Source organism: Grammomys surdaster, unplaced genomic scaffold (genome assembly GCF_004785775.1).
Source record: "Grammomys surdaster isolate TR1022 unplaced genomic scaffold, NIH_TR_1.0 208, whole genome shotgun sequence".
NCBI classification, from domain to species: Eukaryota; Metazoa; Chordata; class Mammalia; order Rodentia; family Muridae; genus Grammomys; species Grammomys surdaster.
In genome coordinates, this window is record NW_021604653.1 from 2145884 (window position 1) to 2169968 (window position 24085).

The 24085-nt window shown below is 41.2% G+C and overlaps 1 protein-coding gene across 1 annotated transcript in view; it reads left to right on the forward strand.

Moving 5' to 3' along the window:
- Nckap5 (NCK associated protein 5) overlaps positions 1-24085 on the forward strand; it is a 698067-nt gene that overhangs the window by 633188 nt on the left and 40794 nt on the right. Inside the window, 2 exon segments of the mRNA XM_028771521.1 lie at positions 1855-1956; positions 7502-7693. Of these exon segments, the coding sequence (XP_028627354.1) occupies positions 1855-1956; positions 7502-7693 (294 nt within the window).

Here is a 24085-nt window from a genome sequence, read left to right on the forward strand (position 1 = left end):
CTCTCCTCTCTCAAGTGTGGGAGGTGTTGTGATTTATGTGTGTTTGAGGGAGCCATGCATTCCACAGGTTACATATGGAGGTTAGAGGATGACCTCGGGTGATGGCCCTCACCTTCTACCGTGTTGGAGACATATTCTCCTGTTGTTCACCATTAGGTGAGGCATGCTAGTTGTTCCTGGAAGATTCTGATCTCTCTATCTCCCATCTCACCACAGGATTATAGAATTATAACTGCATGTGCTACCATGTTCAGCTTTAGGTAGTTTCTGGGGATGGAATCTCAGGACTTCTCACTGTTGCTTCAAACATTTCACTCCATGAGACATTTCCCAGCCCTTGGGTTGGACACACTATAAAACAAGTCTACTCTATGCTAGAAAGGATCTTTTTGGCCACATTATTCACTCACTTGATTAGAATTTTTTTATCTCTGAAATCATCAAAGTCATGACCAAGACAAATAGAATAACAGAGAGATTTTTTTTTAAATGCCACTAGCCTGGCAGAAACATGACACATAAATCATGGGTTTTACTGTATTTGCAATTAAACAATCAAATTTAGTGTCCACTGGAAAGCCTTAGCAACTAGTATAAAGATTAATATAGTGAAGCATCTTTACTGTAGAAGGTCTCCCAAACAAAACCGGAATAAAAAAAAGTTTGGTATATAATTGAATAGCATGTTAAGTATTAATGCACAGAATCTTCTGAGTCCCCAGGTCCCTGATGCAATTATTTTCTATTCACATTAATTGTTCCAAGCAGATGACGCTAATAACTTTCAGTTAAAATGTGTCCAAAGGAAGATTTCCTAAGATCAGTATCATTTAGATATAAGGTCACTTTTGTAATTATTCACTTAGATTTTTAGCCATGCCTGAACATAATAAAATTAACCTTGTGACTATTTTCACTTTTTTAATGAGAGTATCAAAAGTTAATGTTCACACTAGCCAGAAAATGTATTAGTGTATAGATGGTTTTCTATTACTTATCAATATGCCAACTAGTATATCTATGGTATATGTCTTAGTTCCTGTGAAAGTCAGAGATCAACCTTGAGGGGAACCTGCTACAGCAGATATGTCTTTCTGAGACACAGTCTCTGACTAGCCTGGAAATAATCAAGCAGACTAGGCTGGCTTGCCAAGAGGTCCAGTGTTCCTCCTGTCTCTGTGTTTCCATCTCTGTGGTTATAAGCATACACAATCATGTCTGTTTGTCTTTAAAAAACATTTATTTTAGTTTTTGAAATTATAATATAATTACATCATCATCCCCTTTCTTTTTCTCCATCCAAGCCTCCCATATACCCACTCTTTGCTCTCTGTCAAATAATAGACATTTTCATTAGTTGTTATTATATACATATGTTTATATATGTGAATGTGTGTGTGTGTTCCTAAATATATCAGTCTGTTTAATGTTACTTTATGTACATTTTTGAGCTGACCACTTGGTAGTGGGTCATCAATTGGTATGTTCTTCCCTAGTAAAGACTATTTTATGAGTCTTGAAGATCAAACACAGGTTTCCACGTTTGCATGGCAGTACTTTACTAACCGAGCCATCTCCCCAACCCAGTGCACCTTTTTATTCTTCTTCTAAGACTTTTCCAAGACAAACTGTCAGATTGTAAAATTGTGAATGTTGTCAATAAAATGCAACTTGCAAATGCAAACACAGAGAGAGAGAGAACTCTGATAAGCTGGAACAGACATGCGTGGGTTCTGACATGTTTTCTCCTAATGGGAACTACCAAACTCTTATAAAGCTATTGGTCCCAAGTCAGATTTTGAAAGAAAGAAATAAAGTAATGCTACCCAACATCTCTTCTTGGTTTCACCTTAGAAACATCACTCACATATTGTGGCTCTCTCATCTGGCGATCTGATCTCAGACGCAGGAGGAAGCTAAAGTCTGACACTGTCACGGACAGATATTGAGCTGCGTGTGAGTCTCCCAGCTGTATTCATGGAATGGTGTTTAGGTCGTTTTCTTACTTCCATCAACTCTGATGTCACAAGCAAACCACAAGATATACCTCTGAAGCATCCTCAGGCAGAGAGCAACACCTTATTTTCTTGTGTTCTCTGAAATTCAATAACATGTTCCCCTGTTGATAGAGTAAGCAGGAAGTGTCACTCTCTGCAAAAGTATTGTAAATCTTGGCTTTGTCCCCAAGATAGCTTTTTGAGTATTGATTACACATCAGAGTCTCTGAGTAATGGTCAAGGGGCTTTGTATTAAAGCCTATGTCTCATATTATCTCTTCTACTCTTATGATATATTATATATGAACTTTTAAAAATTCATGAATTCTACATTTTCCTCCTGTAGTTTGGTTTAGCTTTGTGCTTGTTTGGTAAAACTATAACCATGACAGCTTTTAACTCTCATAGGCTTAAAAAGAGTTACTTGGAAAAAAATCACAACAGCCGTATAAATGCATAATGAAAAATATTACTCTTAAAAATAGCAGGAGCAAGTCATGGAAAACTAGACTTCTATCTTGCTATATAATTTTGTCAGTTGCAGATAATATATTCCATATCTGATATAAATATTCTTGTTAAATTGGAATGACATTTCAGTAAAATACTGTCATTTTCTACATCTGCAAAGACTTCACAGCCCCTGATCTATACTGTGACCTTAAGATTATGAATCTTGAAAATTTGTAGTTTTTATTAAAGAAACTCTTGGCTTCAGTCTCTGTGTTTCTATATAGCATTAAACTGAAACTGTAGTTTTTATTTTGCATTTCTCATAATATGAATATCACAAAACATGAACCATTCAAGTTGGTAATCTAGAACAGAATGTAAAAGAGACATTTGTAGCAGAGCAAGGTATGGATTTTTACCAATTAAATGGATGTAAATAAGATAATGTTGGAAGGGAAACCAATATGCACTTTCCACAATGATGGTATTTAATAACCATCACCATATGTTTCCATTGACATCTGTGACTAGTAGGATGCATTGTATTTGTGGTTCTCTGGTTAGTTGACTCCCTATGTTGCCCTTTATTGGACACTGTAACATTATGGCTAAGATTTTGGCTTGGAATCTTACTTACTTGTCTTGTTGCTGTCACCAAATAACCAACATGGCAACTTACGGGCAAGATGACTCTTTTGGGCTCACAGTTCCTAGGGATGCAGTCTATCATGGTAGAAGGCATCACTGCATGTTCAGTAGACAAGGTGGGTACATTGCATCCACAACCAGGAGGTAGAGATCAGAGAGGAAATGGGACTGGTATATGAAATATGTGCATAGCAGGGGATAGCTTACTCATAGCCGTAGAAAGGAAGATGAAGAAAGCTGTCTACCTGAATGTGTTTCCAGAAGCTTCTATTAGTTGTCTCTAGGAATACCATGTAACCAGTTTGGGTTACTGTCTAATAAAGCTATCTCAGAACTTATGTGCAAAGTATCAGATACTGGTGGTATCCTAAGAGATGTAAAATAAGGTTATTTGATGAGGAGGTTCTATAAATTTACAGTTTAGTTGAAGTGCCTCAATGTGTGTGTGTGTGTGTGTGTGTGTGTGTGTGTGTGTGTGTGTGCAGCAGCACCTAGAAATTCTCAAGACCACCATATTATTGGGGATTGAGCAGTCGCTATAATTACCTGATATAGCAAGTATCTCAGTGACCTCTACTGATCAAAAAGAGATCGGGGTACAGAGGGATTTTGGGGGTAATTTTCCTCTCCAAATCAAAGAACTAGGATGTAGAGGAGCAGGGATTCAAGCCTCATAAATAGCCTCAAAAGTCATGTGCTTGAGTATAGATCAGCTATTAACCAGGACAGGTAATTATTAGTGGATAACAACAAACATAGAGGAGAGCTGGCTGTATAGCATGGCAGTAGAATTCTAGTCAGCATGCTTTTTAAATTCAGTAGGGCAAGGTTGGAGTTTCCCAAATGGATGACTGGCTCTACCAGCCTACAGCTATGTTCTGTGGCCTCTCCACCTCAGCAGTGCTAGAGATGAAGGCAGGTCCATAGAAATAAAACTGATACAGAATTACCTTTCAGAAGAACTTTAGTAGGAAGCATATAGGCTCACAGCCATAGGCATGAAATTGGAGAACAGTAGGAAATAGTTGAAGTGTGCTAGAATCCTGAAGAGAGAGCCTTCATTCCCTTCCATTTCCAGAGTATTAAGAAAGATATGGCATCATAGAACAGACAGTAGAATGGAGTCTTGAAGGGAGAGAGCCTTCAATTTTATAAGACAAGGGGAATTTCCAGTTTTTATAAATTTTATTGCACACATTGGAAGTGCTATGGCAGAAGTACTAGATGAGAGACTTCAATTGAACAAGATCCGCCATCTGATTTTTATGCACATAAATAACATGTCTTAATACACTTCTTTGTTTAATCTCTCCCATTACATAGGCTGACTTTCCCCACCTCCCTCAAGTGTCTTATACAGTATCTCTCTTGGCACTCAAGGTCAACTCCAAGGAAGAGCCAGCAGTTCTTTCTCAAATCTACCCATCTCCTACATTCTAATTTCTTGTCACTTTAATCCATCCTCTAAAGGATGTATGCACATGGATAATGCCTGAGAAAAAATGGCTTCTGCTTTCTCAACCATAGGTATTGAATTGAGTTATACAAACAGATGTGGTTTTGCTAGACAGAGTATGTGGAGAGAGATGAGCAAGACAGAGGGAATCACATCTAAACTGTGGTTTCCTGGGAGTAGAAGAAGAAAAAGTCACCAGAAGCCATGCAGAGAATGGAAAGCCATTGGAGGTGTTTAACTCTACATCACATGGCAAGATGCAGGCACAGTTGCTTTCTGGAGAGTTGGTGAAATCTCTCAGAGCAAAAGCTATTCTATTTAACAAGTGCCACCAGATAAATCCCATAACAAAACATAAAAGACTAGGCTAGAGACCATTTAAAGCATTAAAGTAAAAGTAGAAGCTAATGGGATGTTTCTGGAAGTTTATATAGGTATGAATTCTACATGTCTGTGCTAACAGAGGCATTGATAACCAGGTTATCTTGCAAGATGGAGCCAAAGAGGGTTAAAAAGATGTAGTTTAGTCGGTAGAGTTCTAATACACAAAGCCCTGGGTTCCATCTCCAACACCATATAAACTGAGCATGGGAGTGCATGCCTTTAAGCCTAAGCAACTAGAGGTGGGAAGATCAGAAGTTCAAAGTCACCTTTGGTTTTGTGGTTTAGATGTGAAGTGCCCCCCACCAATAGGCTTGCATGTTTGAACAATTGGTTCCCAGCCCATGCCACTGTTTTAGAAGGTTCTGGAATACTTAAGAGGTAGAATCTCAATGGAGGAAGGTGGTCACTAGGGGACTAGCCTACACCCACTCAAATTTATTCATTGCTGCTTGAGTATGAAAACATGACCAGCCAGCTTTTTACTGACCCCCACCCCCTCACTCACCATCTTCCCTGCCATGATGGACTCGGAAACTCTCAGCCAAAATAAACCATTTACCTTATACGTCGCTTTTGTCAGAGTACTTTGTCACAACAGAACGTAATTGAGAAACTTGGCTACATAATGAGTTCAAGGCCAGCCATCAAGGATTGGATGAAACCCTGTCTGAAGAAAAGAAAGTGAGTAGAGCTGTTGGCTGGCTAGAGATACCAATAAAGAAGCAAGTATAGACTTACTTTAATTAAGTTATATCTAACAGTATATAAGGGCATCATTGGTAGATAGTGCTGAAAACCAGATATTAAGACAAGTTTTGCCTGTCATGATTCCTAGTCCCAAATATCAGCAGGGATAAATAGAATATGAAAAAATTCTTGGCATTTTTTTAACAAACACAGAAAGAGATCACTATGCAGCAAAAATAAAGTATCTATAGCAAGGCAGATGAAATGATTGAGTGTTATAGTTATTGATTAGCAAGAAAATTAAATGTGGCCTCTGTACTCTATGAGAGTTTAAGGTTTACCACACACACTCTCCCATCATGGCTGTCTGCTGGGGCGGGGTGGGTTAGGGGCAGGTTGGGGTGTTTCTCACCATCATTTAGAATTGCATTTGCAGGACAATGATAAGTACTCAAGTACTAATGGCACCCATTAAATGTCAATAAATTGCATAAGTAAGAGGCATCACACCTCTGCAAGTGACACCAAGACAGATGGCTCCTGACTGGAGAGCTTTGGAGACAAGGCTTTCTAAAGATAGGCCAGAATTAGACGGTAACAGAGAGCTCCTGGTCCAGATCAGGATGCTAAATTAATTTAGCCTGTTCAGTCTGCGGAGCTTCATCTGTTACACCTGCAAGGTGGCTGTCGAGATGCACATGGGTCTTTACCCTTCTGCGTGAACTCCACATCTGTGAGGTATGGGGCCAGCCATTAGCATTCCCACAGCCAACCAGACATGAAAAGTCCTCTAATGGAGATACGTGACACCCAAGCTTTGTGCCTGCCTGCCACATGTGGTACCTTGCAAGTCTGCACAGATAAACTGAAGTGTATGTGATAGCTGACACAGAATAACCTTCTCACTTGAGGGAAACCTAGGAGTGATATTGCCCACTCTACAAATGAGGCCACTGGGAGAAATAAACACAAGAACTCGATTTTGTAGCAGTATAGAACCTGATTTGTACCATTAAGCTAAAGCTTAATGCTGGTGCTCTTGAGTCCTATAGCCAAGAATGTGTCTTCTTCCATCCTGAGCATTTGGGGTGTGTTATTGTTGTTTCATTTTGTTCTGCAGAGCTGGATCTCATGTAGGGTAGTAAAATATTCTCCCACTAGCTATACTCCCTGCACCTGGGTCTTGCTTTGATATTGATTTGATCTCTTAGAGTATAGCTGGATACAATGAGAACCCACTGTTGTGATAACAATGGTAGCTTGAGATAAGCTGAACACCCTCTGTAGATAAGACACTAAGTATATATGCTTCATGTCTAGAACTCACATCACTCTGGCGCTAGAAGTTTACCCCTGACCTCTGCAATTCATTTGAAAGGGAAAATATAGCTAGCAAAACTAAACAACGCCTTGGAGCCACACAGTGTGCTAAGAAGCGGGAGGGCTTGGCATGGGACACGACTTAGCTCAGTAGTTAAAATACTTGCCTCCCAAACTTGAAGACCTGGGTTTGAGCTGTAAAACTCAAATTAGAAACAAGTCCCTGGAGCTCATTTGCCAGAAAGTGTTGTCTACTTAGTAAGTTCTAGGCCAGTGAGACATTCTTTAAACAAGTCTCCCAAGGAATGACACCCTGAGGTTATCCTTTGGTCTCCACATGCTTGAGCTTGTATGTTCACATAACCCTCCCCACATAGCCCCCCAAGCACATGCACACATGTGCACACACACACATGCGCGTGCACACACACATACACACAACTGAGACTAAGACTTGTGTAGTTCCTAAACCTGAGCTTCTAATCACTTACTCTAAGATCATTGGGTGTTTACTTCTAAAACCAATACTTTGCTGAGCCCTGTCCTGTTTTTACAGGAGCACCTCCAGAATGCAAAATCCGGAACCCCTGCCTTGAAACACTCTGGCTCAGGGGTTGTCATCCCTGATCACCTCTGTCCTCGAAACAGCTGCAGCAGTGGCAGCGAGCTATCACTGTCAAGCACCTGCAGCGAGTACTCCAGTGGCTCCTCCTGCACGTGGCAAGACAGGAAGATCATTGGGAAAAGGGTAAGGGTTCTGTCAGGCAAGTCAGCTTCAGAGAGAGCAGGAAGAAAATCCTGTGCCTGCTGGAATTTTGTCATGGAGGCAGAGTGGGTGGCGGTAAGGAAATGAACATTCAGTGACTGTTTGCCCATTGACTGTGGAGGCTGCCACTGATCAGCACAGTGGGCTCATAAAACACAAAACATGATGGGGCTGTGCATCCCATAACTACAGAACAGACAGATAAATTACTGGGACAGGATGTCGGGAGCAAGGTTTGATGAAAGGAGGGGCTGTGCTTCCTTATGTAACAGGAATGTCTTCTCTGCTTCCTGTTTTACTTTATTACTCTGTTTTATTTGTGTATATGTATATACATATATATGTATGCATACACATATGTGCATGTAAACATACATATGTATGTGTATTGGGGCCTATGGAATCTAAAAGTCGGCCTCTGCTGCTGTTTCTCAGGACCTGTCCATGTTGTTTGAGACACACTCTGTGTCTGGCTTGAATCTTGAATTTATCAGTTTCGCTAGTGAGCCCCAGGGTTCCTGCTTCTGCCTCTTTGGCACTGAAACTTCATACCCAGCTTTTGGGGGCAGGTTCTGGGGATCTGATACCAGGTTCTTATTCTTGTATGACAAGCACTTTACTGACCAAGCCATCAGCCTAGCCCCTTATCAGGGTGTGGGGCAATTACTCCTGCAAGACCCCACACCCTCACCTGTACAGAGCTTACCAAGCTGCAGGAACCTATGAGTGAGCTTTTTTGCATATTGGAACAAGCCAAGTATTTTGAAGTAGCTACTTTAGCAGTTCCCCAAAGTTATAGGAAAGCAAAGTTCACCAGGATGGAAACTGCAAGTCAGAGTATTCAGAGCTGACTTTTCTATTTGGATGAAATTCATCCATGGTTATCAGTACTTTAGAAACCAAGAAAACTCCAGAACTTATAGACCTTACTGGTGAGGGAGTAGCTTTGTCACCTGCTGAACCAGATTTCTGAAAAAGATTTCCAGCTTGCATTTTGAGGCTATTCCTATAGACTCAGGCTTCTAATGCAAAGCAGAGAGCTGGCTGCATTTATCTAAATTGTACCCATAAGGAGGAGTTCTGAGCTCTGAATAATTCCTGGCCGAGGGAATGATGGGACAATGTCAGGGTGGTTTTTCTTATCTCACTGTGTTCCTGAAAGTTATTTGCCCCCATGATGCCCTTCTATTCTCCATTTGTCTTTTTAAAGATATATTTTTATGTATGTGCATGAGTGTGGACGTGTACACTTTGAAACAAGTAGCCACAGAGGCTGGAGGAGGGCATTAGAGCCCTTAGAATGAGAATCATGGGTGGTTGTGATCATGCTCCTCGAGAAGTTAAACTTGGGTTCTCTAAAAGAGCTAAGCCCTGTCGTACACCTGTCTTCTACTTTATTTTCTTTCTGCTTCCCCCTTTCTCTCCAATGGCCTTTTTTTCTTCCTTCATTTTTTTATTTGTGTGTACGTGAGGGTACACATGTGTATGCAGGTACATGCCTATGTATGAATGTTTCTCTGTATGTCAAAGGATAACCTTAGGTTGTTCACTGGGGGCCTTCTACCCTCTTTCTTTCTTCCTTTCTTTCTTTGCTTTGTTTTCAGTCGGAATCTCTCATTGATCTAGAACTCTCAGAGCAAACTAGGCTGGCTGGCCAGCAAGCCCCAAGAATCTATTTGTATCTGCCTGGACAGCACTAGAATTAGAAGTGCCCACTAGTATGCCCAGCTTTTTTATTTCGGTTCTAGGGATCAAATTTGGGTTCTTATGGTTGCATGACAAGAACCTTACCCACCATCTGGACATTCTACCTATATATCTAAAAAAAAAAAAAAAACAAAAAACAAAAAAAACTCGTGAGCATTGTTCTAATAGGGGCAGTGTTTGATGTACTAAGGCAGTGTCTCCCTTGAAGGAGAAAAAGGAAAGAAAAAAGAAAAAACTCCTAAGACCTTTTAGGAACACTCCTTAGATGGCCACCCAGTGATAATCCAAGTGTCCTTGTGACAGTTTACAGCCTGTGACAGATAACAAAGTATACTTTTAGTTCTCAGAGTCCTAGTAAGTTATATCTTAACCCTCAAGACATTTTAAAGTTATATTCCTTCTGCTGTTTATGTCTGGCATCAGGTGTTTTATTTAGTATTGACTTACATAATAAATCACAGGATTCTGAATAGGAACACATTGCTACATTATATAATAATAAATGTGTGAGTAACAGCGTCTTTGAGCCCACAACTATTTTTAAAATATCATTTGTTGCAGAAACAGAAAGAAAAGCATGTATAAAATTCACTAGCCTTTCTCAATAGGGAAATCTGGTTCTAGTAGATTCAGTTACTCTCATATGTGGTCTACTCTTAAAAGTACTACACAAATATTAACTCATTTAATGCTTATATTGAAGGACCTGTTTTCCTCAGCTATGTATATATTCATATATACATGCTCTGTACAGACATGTGCAGATGTCTCTCTCTCTCTCTCTCTCTCTCTCTCTCTCTCTCTCTCTCTCTCTCCCTCTGTGTGTGTGTGTATGTATGTATGCGTGTGTGTATGCATGTGTGTGTGTGTGTGTGTGTGTGTGTGTGTGTGTGTGTGCATATAGAGGCCAGAAGCCAACCTCAGTTATAATTTCTTTGACATCATCTACCACGTTCTTTTGACACAGTCTCTCACTGAACCTGGAATTCACCAGTTCAGCTTGGCTGACTGCCTGCAGCAAGCCCCAGGGATATGCCTGGCTCTGCCTCACCTGTATTGGAATTATAAGCACACGTCTCCATGCCTGGTATTTTAAAAAGTGGATTCTGGGTATCAATCTCCGGTCCTCATGTTTTCATGTAAGCTCTTTACTGACAGAGCTGTTGTCCAGCCCCAACTCTCCTCAATTTTTAGCTAAGAAAACCAAGGTTCTGGGGATTTAAATATATGTCCTAAGAACATGGCAGTACATGGTAAAACTAGGCATTTAGTTCTAGAACCGTTATTATTGATGGTTCTGTTATCCTGGCCTTGCTGACTTATCCTTACTTATAGAAGTTGTTAGCCTTGATTTATTCCCATGAATACCAACAGTTCCTTAAATAAAATGTAGTATTTTCCTGACAAGAGATAGAAATGTTCTGAGAACACTAAACTGTGCCCCAGCTTATCAGACGCCTCCTTCAGACTTCTGTACTGCCCCCTAAGTACTCTATCATACTTTCTTGAACAAAGAATGTAACAGTTATAGGAAATGACCCCCCCTAGTGTCTATCCCATGAGGTTCTCATGTTCCCATGCCACCCCTGCCAACTTTCAAGACTGGTCCTCACTTGTCTCAACTCACCTATATAAGCTCCCATGAGAGACTCAGGGAGGGATGTGGCTTATCTCATCAGAAAATTCACAGCTTCTGACTTTATTGGTGTATTGAAATACAGCATGAACTGGCTGTGGCCAAGAAGAGGAGAGGTGGGTGGCAGGAGCTGAGTTTACCTGTTGTGGGTTAAATAGATTTGTCACATAGCTCTTGGAGGGCCCAGTTTCCTGGCTTCTCATCTCTGTGGTCATTGAGACTCCCAAGACCATGAGAAATCTTAAAAACACACACCAAGGAAGCCCATTCTTTGTTCTATCTAGAATAGCCAGACTTTGGGATGAGATTTCTTCTCTATTTCCAGAGGAGCTTTGAATGATGGCAATTTCCTAAAAGAACTCCAAAAGGAAACTCCAAGAGGAAAAGGGTAGTGTCAGCAAATCACATCTGTCCCAGCAGCTCCAGACACTGGAGGGTTTTCTGAAGAAAATAAATAATTGGACGTCAAGACAAATAAATGTGTGTGCTGGAGATAGCAAGAGTAAATTTCATGAAAATGGCTTAGATATAATCCAATGTCCATAACTTACAAAACAGTCCAGTTTCTGATGGAAGTTGCTAATCCTTTTTAATGTCTGCATTTAGTTCATATTCAGATACTTCGACAGGGGCTAGCTGCCATAGTGACCCTCTGAAACTGCCATATTTGTTCCTAAAGTCAGTCACCATTAGTAATTTTGAAAAGGTCTTGAACAGGGTTGGAGAGATAGCTTAGTGATGGAGTGTGATGGAGTGCAGAAGACCTGGTTCCCATAAGCCACATTGTGCAGCTCACAACCACCTGTATCTCTAGCTCTAAGGACACTAACACCTGCTTTCAGCCTCTATGAGCACATGTAATGGTGTGCACACAGCTACACATGGATATATGCATGCACAAAGACACATACATATATACATACATACATTCATTCATACATACATCTGATTAAAAAGAAAATAATTTTTCAAGTTGGTCAGCTCATCATTGTTCCAGTATGCTAGTTTCTTATTCAAAGTATGAAATGCCACTGCCAAGAAAACCTGTGGGTTTTGTTTAACACCAGATCTTTCAGACAGAAATGAGACTAGAAGTTAAGATTGATATAGCAGTACAGCACCAAATTTAAGAGTGTGGACTCCAGATCATATCCTGAGCCATGTTAGAGCAGTGGTGGAACCACGACACTCGGAGGAGCTGAGGAACCACTGAACTAAGACCAGTGGAGGAACCACTGCAATAAGAAAAGCAGGATTTCAGGATCCCAGAGGAAGCTTGAGTCCCAGGAGATCCTCCTCCCAGGAGCTCAGGATCACAGGATAACTGAGACATCTGGACTCTGAGGAGTTCTGACACAAGCAAGATAACGGGAAAGACAGTCTCTAGTCAGAGACAGTGAGTACAGGTAGCACTAGAGTTAACCAGATGGTGAAAGGAAAGCACAAGAATATAAGCAACAGAAACCAAAGTTACCCGGCATCATCAGAACCCAATTCTCCAACCATAACAAGTCCTGGACACCCCATCACACTGGAAAAGCAGGAGTCAGATGTAAAGTCACTTCTCATGAGGATGATAGAGGACTTTAAGAAGGACATAAACAACTCCCTTTAAAAAATACAGGAAAACACAGGTAAACAGGTAGAATCCCATAAAGAATTTCAAGAAAACACAACCAAACAGGTGAAGGAATTAAACAAAACCATACAGGATCTAAAAATGGAAGTAGAAACAATAAAGAAATCTCAAAGGGAGACTACCTTGGAGATAGAAAACATAGGAAAGAAATCAGGAGTCACAGATGCAAGCATCACCAACAGAATACAAGAGATAGAAGATAGAATCTCATGTGCAGAAGATGCCAGGGAAAACATTGACACAACAGTCAAGGAAAATGCAAAATGCAAAAAGCTCCTAACCGAAAACATCCAGGAAATCTAGGACACAATGAAAAGACCAAACCTAAGGATAATAGGTATTGATGAGAGTGAAGATTCCCAACTTAAAGGACCAGTAAAAATCATCAGCAAGATTATAGAGGAAACATTTCCTAACCTAAAGAAAGAGATGCCTACAGAACTCCAAATAGACTAGACCAGAAAAGAAATTCATCCCATCACATAATAATCAATACATCAAATGCACAAAACAAAGAAAAAAATACTAAAAGCAGTAAGGTAAAGTAACATATAAAGGCAGACCTATAAGAATTACCAGACTTCTCAACGCAGACTAAAAAAAGCCAGAAGATCCGGGAGTGATACCATACAGACCCTAAGAGAACACAAATGCCGGCCCAGACTACTATACCCAGCAACACTCAATCACTGTAGATGGAGAAACCAAGATATTCCATGACAAAACCAAATTTACACAATATCTTCCCACAAATCCAGCCCTACAAAGGATAATAGATGAAAAACTCAAACACAAGGAGAGAAGCTACAACCTAGAAAAAGCAAGAAAGTAATCTTTCAACAAACCCAAAAGAAGATAGCCACACAAACATAATTACACCTTTAATAACTGAAATAACTGGAAGAAACAATCACTTTTCCTTAATATCTCTTAACATCAATGGACTCAATTCCCCAATAAAAATACGTATACTAACAGACTGGATACATAAACAGGACCTAGAATTTTGCTGTATACAGGAAACACACCTCAGTGACAAAGAAAGATACTACGTCAGAGTAAAGGGCTGTAAAACAATTTTCCAAGCAAATGGTTCCAAGAAACAAGTCAAGTAGCCATCCTAATTTCGAATAAAATCAACTTTCAACCAAAAGTTATCAAAAAAGATACAGAAGAACACTTCATACTCATCAAAGGAAATATCTACCAAGAAGAACTCTCAATTCTGAACATCTATGCCCCAAATGCAAGAGCACCCACATTCATAAAAGAAACTTTATTAATACTCAAAGCACACATGGCACCTCACACAATAATAGTGTGGTATTTCAAAACCCCACTCTCAGCAATGGACATATCATGGAAACAGAAACTAAACAGAGAGACACAGTAGAATTAACAGAAGTTATGAACCAATGGATTTAACAGACATCTATAGAACATTTCATCATAAAACAAAAGAATATACCTTTTTCTCAGCACCTCATGGTGCCTTCTCCAAAATAGACCATATAATTTGTCACAAAGCTGGCCTCAACAGATACAAAAATATTGAAATAATCCCTTGTGTCCTATCAGATCACCATGGACTAAGTCTGGTCTTCAATAATAACAAAAACAATGGAAAGCCCACATTCATATGGAAACTGAACAATGCTCTATTCAATGATGATTTGGTCAAAGAAGAAATAAAAAAAGAAATTAAAGACTTTTGAGAATTTAATGAAAATGAAGGCTCATCGTAACAAAACTTATCGGACACAATGAAAGCAGTGCTAAGAGGAAAACTCGTAGTTCTAAGTGTCTACAAATAGAAACTGGGGAGAGCATACACTAGCAGCTTGACAGCACACCTGAAAGCTCTAGAACAAAAAAACCAAATACACCCAAGAGGAGTAGATGGCAGGAAATAATCAAACTGAGGGCTGAAATGAACCAAGTAGAAACAAAAAGAACTATACAAAGAATCAACAAAACCAGGAACTGGTTCTTTGAGAAAATAAAAAAGATAGATTAAACCCTTAGCCAAACTAAACAGAGGGCATATAGACAGTATCCAAATTAATAAAATTAAAACTGAAAAGGGAGACATAATAACAGAAACTGAAGAAATTTTTTTAAAAAATCATCAGATCCTACTAGAAAAGCTTATACTCAACAAAACTGGAAAATCTGGATGAAATGGGTAATTTTCTAGACAGACACTGGGTACCAAAGTTAAATCAGGAGCAGATAAACCATCTTAACAGTCCCATAACCCTATAGAAATAGCAGCAGTCATTAAAAGTCTCCCCACCAAAGAAAAAAAAAAAGCCCAGTACCAGACAGTTTTAGTGCAGAATTCTATCAGGCCTTCAAGGAAGACCTAATACCAATTCTATTCAAACTGTTCCACAAAAGAGAAACTGAAGGAACACTATCCAAGTTGTTCTATGAAACCACAATTACGCTCATACCTAAACCTCACAGAGACCCAACCAAGAAAGAGAACTTCAGACCAATCTGCTTTATGAATATCAATGCAAAAATGCACAATAAAATTCTCGCAAACCAAATGCAAGAACACATCAAAACAATCATCCATCATGATCAAGTAGGCTTTATCCCAGGAATGCATGAATGGTTCAACATTCAGAAATCTATCAGTGTAATCCACTATATAAACAAACTCAAAGAAAAAAACCACACGATCATCTCACTAGATTCCGAGAAAGCATTTGACAAAATTTAATATCCCTTCATGGTAAAAGTCTTTGAAAGATCAGGATTCAAGGCCCATACCTAAGCATAGTAAAACCAATATGCAGCAAACCAGTAGCCAACATCAAACTAAATGGAGAGAAATTTGAAGCAATCCCACTAAAATCAGAGACTAGAAAAGGCTGCCCACTCTCTCCTTACCTATTTAATATATTACTGGAAGTCCTAGCCAGAGCAATTAGAAAACAAAAAGAAATCAACGGGATACAAATAGGAAAGGTAGAAGACGTCAAAACATCACTATTTGCAGATGATATGATAGTATACTTAAGTGACCCCAAAACTTCCACCAGAGAACTCCTAAACCTGATAAACAACTTTAGCAAAGTGGCTGGTTATAAAATCAACTCAAACAAATCAGTAGCCTTCCTCTACGTGAAAGATAAACAGGCTGAGACAGAAATTAGGGAAATGACACCCTTCATAATAGTCACAAATAATATAAAATACCTTGGTGTGAATCTAACCAAGCAAGTGAAAGATCTGTATGACAAGAGCTTCAAGTCTCTGAAGAAAGAAATCGAAGAAGATCTCAGAAGATGGAAAGATCTCCCATGCTCATGGATTGGCAGGATTAATATAGTAAAAATGGCCATCTTGCTAAAAGCAATCTACAGATTCAATGCAATCCTTATTAAAATCCCAACTCAATTCTTCACAGAGGTAACAAGAGAAACTCTCAAATTCATTTGGAATAACAAAAAACAACAGGATAGCAAAACTATTCTCCACAATAAAAGAACTTCTGGAGGAATCACCATCCCTGACCTCAATCTGTACTGCAGAGCAATAGTGATAAAAACTGCATGGTATTGGTACAGAGACAGGCAGGAAGATCAATGGAATAGAATTAAAGACCCAGAAATGAATTCACACACCTATGGTCACTTGATCTTTGTTAAAGGAGCTAAAACTGTCCAATGGAAAAAAGACAGCATTTTCAACAAATGGTGATGGTTCAACTGGAGGGCAACATGTAGAAGAATGCAAATCAATCCATTCGTATCTCCTTGTACAAAGCTCAAGTCCAAGTGGATAAAGGACCTTCACATAAAACAAGATACACTGAAACTAATAGAAGAGAAGGTGGGGAAGAACCATGAATACTTGGACACAAGGGAAAAGTCCAGAGCAGAACACCAATGGCTTATGCCCTAAGATCAAAAATTGACAAATGGGACCTTATAAAATTTCAAAGTTTCTGTAAGGCAAAGGACACTGTCAATAGGACAAAATGGCAACCAATAGGTTGGGAAAAGATCTTTACCAATCCCACATCGATAGAGGGCTAATATCCAATATATACAAAGAACTCAAGAAATTAGACTCCACACAACCAAATAACCCCATTAAAAAATGAGGTAAGGAGCTAAACAAAGAATTCTCAACTGAGGAAACTCGAATGGCCGAGAAGCACCTAAAGAAATGTTCAGCATCCTTAGTCATCAGGGAAATACAAATCACAACAACCCTAAGATTCCACCTCACACCAGTCAGAATGGCTAAGATCAAAAAAATCAGGTGATAGTAGATGTTGGCGAGGATGTGGAGAAAGAGGAACACTCCTCCATTGTTGGTGGGATTGCAAGATGGTGTAACCACTCTGAAAATCAGTCTGGTGGTTCTTCAGAAAATTGGACATAGTATTACCTGAGGACCCAGCTATACCACTCCTGGGTATATACCCAGAAGATGCTCTAACATATAACAAGAACATATGCTCCACTATGTTCATAGCAGCCTTATTCATAATAGCCAGAAACTGGAAAGAACCCAAATGTCCTTCAACAGAGGAATGGATTAAAAAATGTGGTAAATTTACACAGCTATTAAAAACAATGAATTCAAGAAATTCTTAGGTAAATGAAAGGAACTAGAAAATATCATCCTGAGTGAGGTAACCCAATCACAAAAGAACACACATAGTTTTCACTCACTGATAATTGGATATTAGCCCAGAAGCTCACAATACCCAAGATTCAACTCACAGACCACATGAAGCTCATGAAGAAGGAAGACCATGTGGGGGTGCTTCAGTCCTTCTTAGAAGGAGTAACAAAATACTCAAGACAGCAAATATGTAGACAAAGTGTGGGACAGAAACTGAAGGAGGGGCCATCTAGAGACCATTCCACCTGGGTATCCATCCATGAGCAGTCACCAAAGATAGATGCTGATGTGGATGTCAAGAAATACATGCTATCAGGAGCCTGATGTAGCTGTCTCCTTAGAGGTCTGCCAGAGTCTGACATATTCAGAGGCAGATGCTCACAGCTAACCACTGAACTGATCAAGAGTTAGAGAGAAGACTGATGGAGCTGAAAGGGTTTTTGGCCCCATGAGGAGAGCAACAATACCAACCAACCAGAGCTCCTAGGTTCTAAACCACTAGCCTGGGAACACATAGAGAGGGAACCATGGCTCCAGTTGTATATGTAGGGGAGGATGGCCTTGTCAGACATAAGTGAGAGAGGAGATCCTTGATACCATGAAAGCTGGACGCCAAGTGTGGGGGAATTCGAGGGTGGGGAGGTGGGAGTGGGGGGTCGGTGGAGGCACATCCTCATAGAAGCAGGAGAAGGGGGGATGGGATAGGGGACTCCTGGGGGGGAATGGGGTAAGAAGATAACATCTAAAATGTAAAGAAAATATCCAATTAAGAAATAAAAGAGTTTGGACTCCAGAGCTGGAAGCCCAAGTTCATATTTAACTCCAGCTCCTTTGGGGTAGAGACAAATTTCACAGGTTTGTAGTTAATTCCAGAAAGAGAAAACATGTGAGTTCAAAAGTTTGTCCAAATCTCTGAGACATGCCACAGAGTAGGCTTGTTGGACCTCAGAATCCCACAGGAAAGGGAAAGGACTGTGGTGTCTCTCTTGTGGTAGTCTAAAGATGGAGTTAATGTAGCATGCCGGTGGTTGGTATCCAGCAGGTCCTCAGTATAAGTTACTTCTCCTATACTTTTCTGCTCCTTGTTGTCCATTCTGTGAAAAACACAAATCTGGGGAACTCCATCTTTCATATCCCATCCATGTTTTGAAGGCTGGCATTTAAGAAGGTGCGAGGACAAAGAAACTGAGCTGCCAACCTCAGTGGAAGAGTAGCTACCACAGGGATGCCACTGCTAATGTCCAGTTATTCATGTAGATATGCATACACATGTATGCAGGTGCACATGATAACTTCAGAAACCTTTCCTAGATACTCATGAATGCAAAGAGCTACCGACCATTAGACTGGCAGTGCTTTCATCTCTCAGCCCCTCCCTCTGCTCTGCCTTAATTCTCTATAGTGAGGCTAAGTTGCCCTCAGCCCATTCCCTAAGTGAAACTTAAGCACACTTTCTTGACTTGCATCTCTGACCATTCTGTTTCTTCCACCTGGAAGGCATTTTCCTCACCTAGAACTCTAGGTGAGTGTGTAAGTCTTTCAAGAAATAAAGTTATAAAAAGATTTCAAATGACTTTCCTTTATACCTGTCACTATCTCCATATAGACCCATGGGTCTTCCCTATGAACCTCTTCGATATTCAGCCTATTTCTACTTCTCATATGTATTTTCTTGACATAGTTAGCTGTGCTGACGGCTCCTCACTCCAGTTGGGTTTTCCACTCTTAAAGGAATAGTTCTTACATTTCATTTCTTTGTTTCGCCATGTAGCTTAGCACAGGGTCTTGAAGAGCCAATGTTTACTGCATAGTTAGCATTGTACTAACTGTTTATATGTGAATATTTATCACCCAGTTATACAAATTAAATCTACTGATTTCCTTTGTTTATTTGAGATCTGTTTGGTTCAGTCATGTCTGATATCTACGTTTCTCTTTCCTAGCAATCACTGCAGATCTGGGATAAAAGACTGAGTATGGATTCTTCACTCCCAAGTGGCTTCGCCAGTCCTGCAGATGAACTACCTCCAACCCGCATCAAAGAAAGCCACATTTTGGAAGGGCTGAGGAAGCTACAGAAGCGGAAAGTGTTCCTTGAGTCACCATCATCGGTGATAAGCAAATGGGGTTATAAAGATTGCATGAACTCGAACGAAGGGATCTATTCTCCAGGAATTAAAAACAGCAGCCTCAAGGAGTATGCCCCCTGCCAACCACCTGGCATGGGGATCCCCTGCCAGAATCTCCTCCGTCAGACCTTCATCTATGATGCAAATTCTCATGAGGAGGCACATGAAGACTCCCCATCTGCAGCCTTGCCACTAACAACTCCAAGCCAGGGCTCCAAGATACAGGGCAGTAAATTGACACACAGTGTTTCAGACAGTCTATTTAACTGGGAACCACATAATAAATACTTTGCAGAAGGTACAGCCTCAGTTTATACCAGAGAAATGCCTGAAAGGCTAGCTCGTTGTGCTAGCCACTCTCCGTTGGAGAAGAACCTATGCCCCAGCATTCACCTGCCCTGGGTGCAAAGAGACAGGGACCCACACAGCCAAGGTCATGGCCATGTGCCTCTGAATCTTCAGCTTTCAGATACTGATGACAATGAAACCCTACATGAGCTGCACATAGAAAGCAGCGATGAAAGAAGCCCTTCAGACCTGTCCTTGACTGGGGACACCGACAAGTCCATGGAGAACCTAGAGGTGGGATTCAGAAAGTCTGAATGTGGCTCTCATGATATGGGGGAAGAAGAATGTCCTGCTCACTTAGAGACTAGCCCAAAGGCATTCAGCTTCATTAAGCAGCAAAGGGTTGTCAAGAGGACCTCTTCAGAAGAATGTGTCATGGTCATATTTGATGCAGAAAATGGAGAGCCAGTGGAATTCAGCTCTCACCAGGCTGGTGTTGTCACTGTCACCAGGGATGAAATTTCCATCAGCTCATCCCCTACTGGGGCCTCAGAAGAACTCACTGAACTTTCACCTCAGGGAATTACTCATTTACAGCCAGGAGCTACTGCAAGAGACTATCCTTTTCCGAAGAGACCTGAAGAGGAGACAAAGAAAAACATTCCAAAAGATGAAAACAGTATTCTCACTGCTCCAAATAACTCCTTCAGCTCTCGGACTATAGAAACTCAGAATTCCCCACGACCAAAGCTTGCCAAACCAACACAAGGGGTAGCCTGGAAGAGTAATTCTAGATCTGTGGCAAACATGGGTGTCTACACAAAGCAAGGTCTGACAAAAATTCCTTCTAGAGGCAAGTCTTCACCTCAGAAATCAAAACTGGTGGAACCTATGCCTATCACGTTAGTCGCTTCCAGTGGCCTAGTGACTCTTGAAAAGATACCAGCATCCCCTACGGGAAAACTCTCACAATGTATAAAAGCAGAGAGCCCTGGTTCTCTCTGTGATGTACAACCAGATTCACACATTCCAAAACTCCCCACACAGCTTCCTCATATCCCCAAAATTCCAAATAAGAAGAATTGGGTTCAATGCCCCAAGAGTCAAGTTGTAGGGATCCAATCACGGAATCTCATGGGGAGAAGTGACAATGGCGAAACCCCCATGAGGGCCAAAGGCTATGGCTCTGAGCCACAGACAAGAATGAGGTCTCCTTCACCACCAACCCCTCCAGGGAGGTCAGCCTCGCTCCTGGTCAGACCCAGTTATGATTATCCACCACTACCATCACCTGCCAAACCTGAAACTCGGGTCGCAGGTGACACCGTAAGTATAGGGTTGAAATCCCCACCATTGAAAGGATCCTCTACTCCTCTTGCCTCTTCCAGTCCAGCTATGTCAGAAACACAGAAGAAGAAACCATCTGTGGCCTCCAGAAAGTCTGCCCTTCCTCCAGCTTTTCCCTCGACCCAAGCAGTGGTGCATACCCAGTACCCTGAGCACACATCCTCCAGCCCATTTGTTGTGATGGCTTCAGGGCCTCCAAAAGTCTCTCCAAAAAGAGCCATCCCTAAACCTCCCCCTCACCCGGCACTTGGAACCACCCTCATGGACACAGACTTAGAGATACCCAACACTTGTCCTTCAAGCTGTGAACTGCTAGAGGTAACCTCCTGTAAAAACCTATCTCCAGGGAGAAAAGGACTGTTGAGTGACAGCACTGTGATCCCCCAAAAGCCTTCCCTCTCAGGGGCAAATGAGTCCTCGACACCTCAGGTTAACAGTCCATCCTCCTCATTCTCATCCTGTAGAAACCAGGGCACCTCAAAAGGTGGCCAAAACCCTCCCGAAAAAGGACCGAAAACTCGCCTCCCAGTAGGACTCAAAGTTCTCATGAAGTCTCCTCAGTTGCTCAGGAAAATGTCCATGGTACCAGGGAAACAAGAAAAGGATAGTTTAAATGAAGCATCTCGAAGTTCAGTGACAGCGAACAAGTCTAATCCTGAGGACTCCAAAGACCCTGAAAGTCTGGAGACCTCAAGTGATGAGAGATCCACAGCCTTACTAGGTCTGAGAGGTCCAGACAGTCTAGCTAGAGGACTTGCCTTAGGGTCAACAATGCCAGAGTTGTTGGAAAGCAGCATCTCCAGAGATGACAGAAGAGATGGGGTGGACAGCAGAGCCATAAAAAGATCCTTCTCCTCCAGCAAGCCACACCTAAAGCCTGCTCTTGGCATGAATGGAGCCAAAGCTCGGAGTCAGAGCTTCAGCATCCATTTGGGAGAGAAGCCTTCCACACCCCCAACAGAAGGACCAGGCAAGATTCGAACTCAGATTATTACCAATACAGCTGAGAGAGGCAATTCCCTCACAAGGCAGAACATCTCCACGGAAGGGTCCCCAAGCAAGAACCCCTCTGTCTCAACATCTGATAATCTTCCCAATGCTGGAAGGGTCCTGGGAAACTCCTTTTCCAGGCAGGGTTCTCTCTGTAGTACAGGAAGTTCTAGCAGCCAGCATGGAAGCCCAAGCAAGTTACCTTTGAGGATGCTCACAAGGCCAGAAGGACTCTTCACTCCTGGAGTGGAAGACCAACAGTTCTCTACTCAGGAAGAAGGTCCTGGGAGAGGTGTATATGAGCAATCTAGCAGTGATCACCATAGGCATCCATCTACTCTATCAGACTGCCCTCAATCCCTGCAGGTTCCAGGGAGGATGCAGCGTCCAAGTAATTTGGAAACAAGTGTGATATCTAAGCTAGAAACTTCTGGAAGGCATCCAGAAACTTCTCCAACTGGGACTAGTGTCATGAGCCCAGAAGCCCCCCTCTCACCCTCCATCGAAGAAAAGGTCATGTTGTGCATTCAGGAGAATGTGGAAAAGGGCCAGGTACAGACAAAGCCTGCCTCTGTGGAAGTGAAGCCCAGGGCAGGGCCTTCATTCACCAGCTGGTTTGGTTTTCGAAAGAGCAGGCTTCCAGCTCTCAGTAGCAGGAGAATGGAAGCTTCTAAGAGTAAAGTGGAAAAGAAAGATACAAAACTGAAATCCGAGAGGAAAAAAGAAAAGAAGAAAGCTGAAGTCCAATCGAAGATAGAAAACGAACTGAGTAAGGGTACCAAAAAGACAAATGGTCAGAGTCCAGACGATGGTTTGCAAAGTACAGAGAATCTGAAAGCATCCCAAGACATTTATAACCAAATGAAGTCCGAGCCAAGGAATAGACCCAGCCCTGCTGTGTGCTCAACAAAAGATGCCTTCATGACAGAACTTCTAAACAGGTAACAGGCATGTGAATGGAGAAGGGCAATATAGAGGGGTCTCCCTGTTCCCCCAACCCAAGGAGAGCTGTTTACTTCCTGATCATTAAATACCAGCCAAGCACAGTCTCCATACACTCAGAGAATATAATCTCTTATACATTAGCTATAATTTAAACAGTGAAATAAAAGTTAGCAATAAAATGATAATTTAGTTCATGTTCCTTTCTTAACCAAGCCAATGGTCTTTGAAATTAAAGAATAGTGAGTTACATCCAGGTTGATAGCAATTCAACCCACACCGGGAACCATGAATGTACCCACATTGCATGAAATGGAAGAAAATTACACACACGTTTGAAAGCATGCCGATTTCATTGATCGCGCTGAGCAAATGTATACTTAGAACTTTCCAGAAGTAATTACTTTTCCTGCCGATCTTAAGCCAGAAATGTATTTAGCAATCACCCTTTGGCGTTTTATATTCTGTCCCTCCCCAAAAGCAATTATAAAAATAAAATAGAGGCTATGGGGAGATGGCTCAGCCAGTAATGTGCTGGCCTTGCAAGCATGAAGACCTAAACTCCATCTTCAGAACCCACATAAACAAAAGCCAAGCATGGTGGCATAGACCTGTAATCCCATTGCAGAAGCCATAGAGGTAGGCAGAGTCTTGGGCTTCTCTGGCCAGCCAGCATAGCCTACTGGGAAGTTCCAGGCTGATGAAATATTCTGTGTCACAAACACCTAAGGAATAGCACACAAGAAGACATCCTATCTCTTACACATACACACACACACACACATATGAACAGACACACAACAATGCACACAAACCTGTTCCTATGTGTGCACATTTTAATAAACAGTGTAATGAAAAGTTATTATCCTTGCAAATCTAAATTGACACACTAGTGAAATATTTGAAGATATTTTTGCTCAAGGCTAGAGAGCAACACTTACCACTGAAAGGTTTAAAGACAAAGAACCACGCTGAGGTTACCTTAAACATTAAAGGGCTGGAAGAAGAGCATGATTGAAAACGGCCAATGTAATTTATCAGAGGAA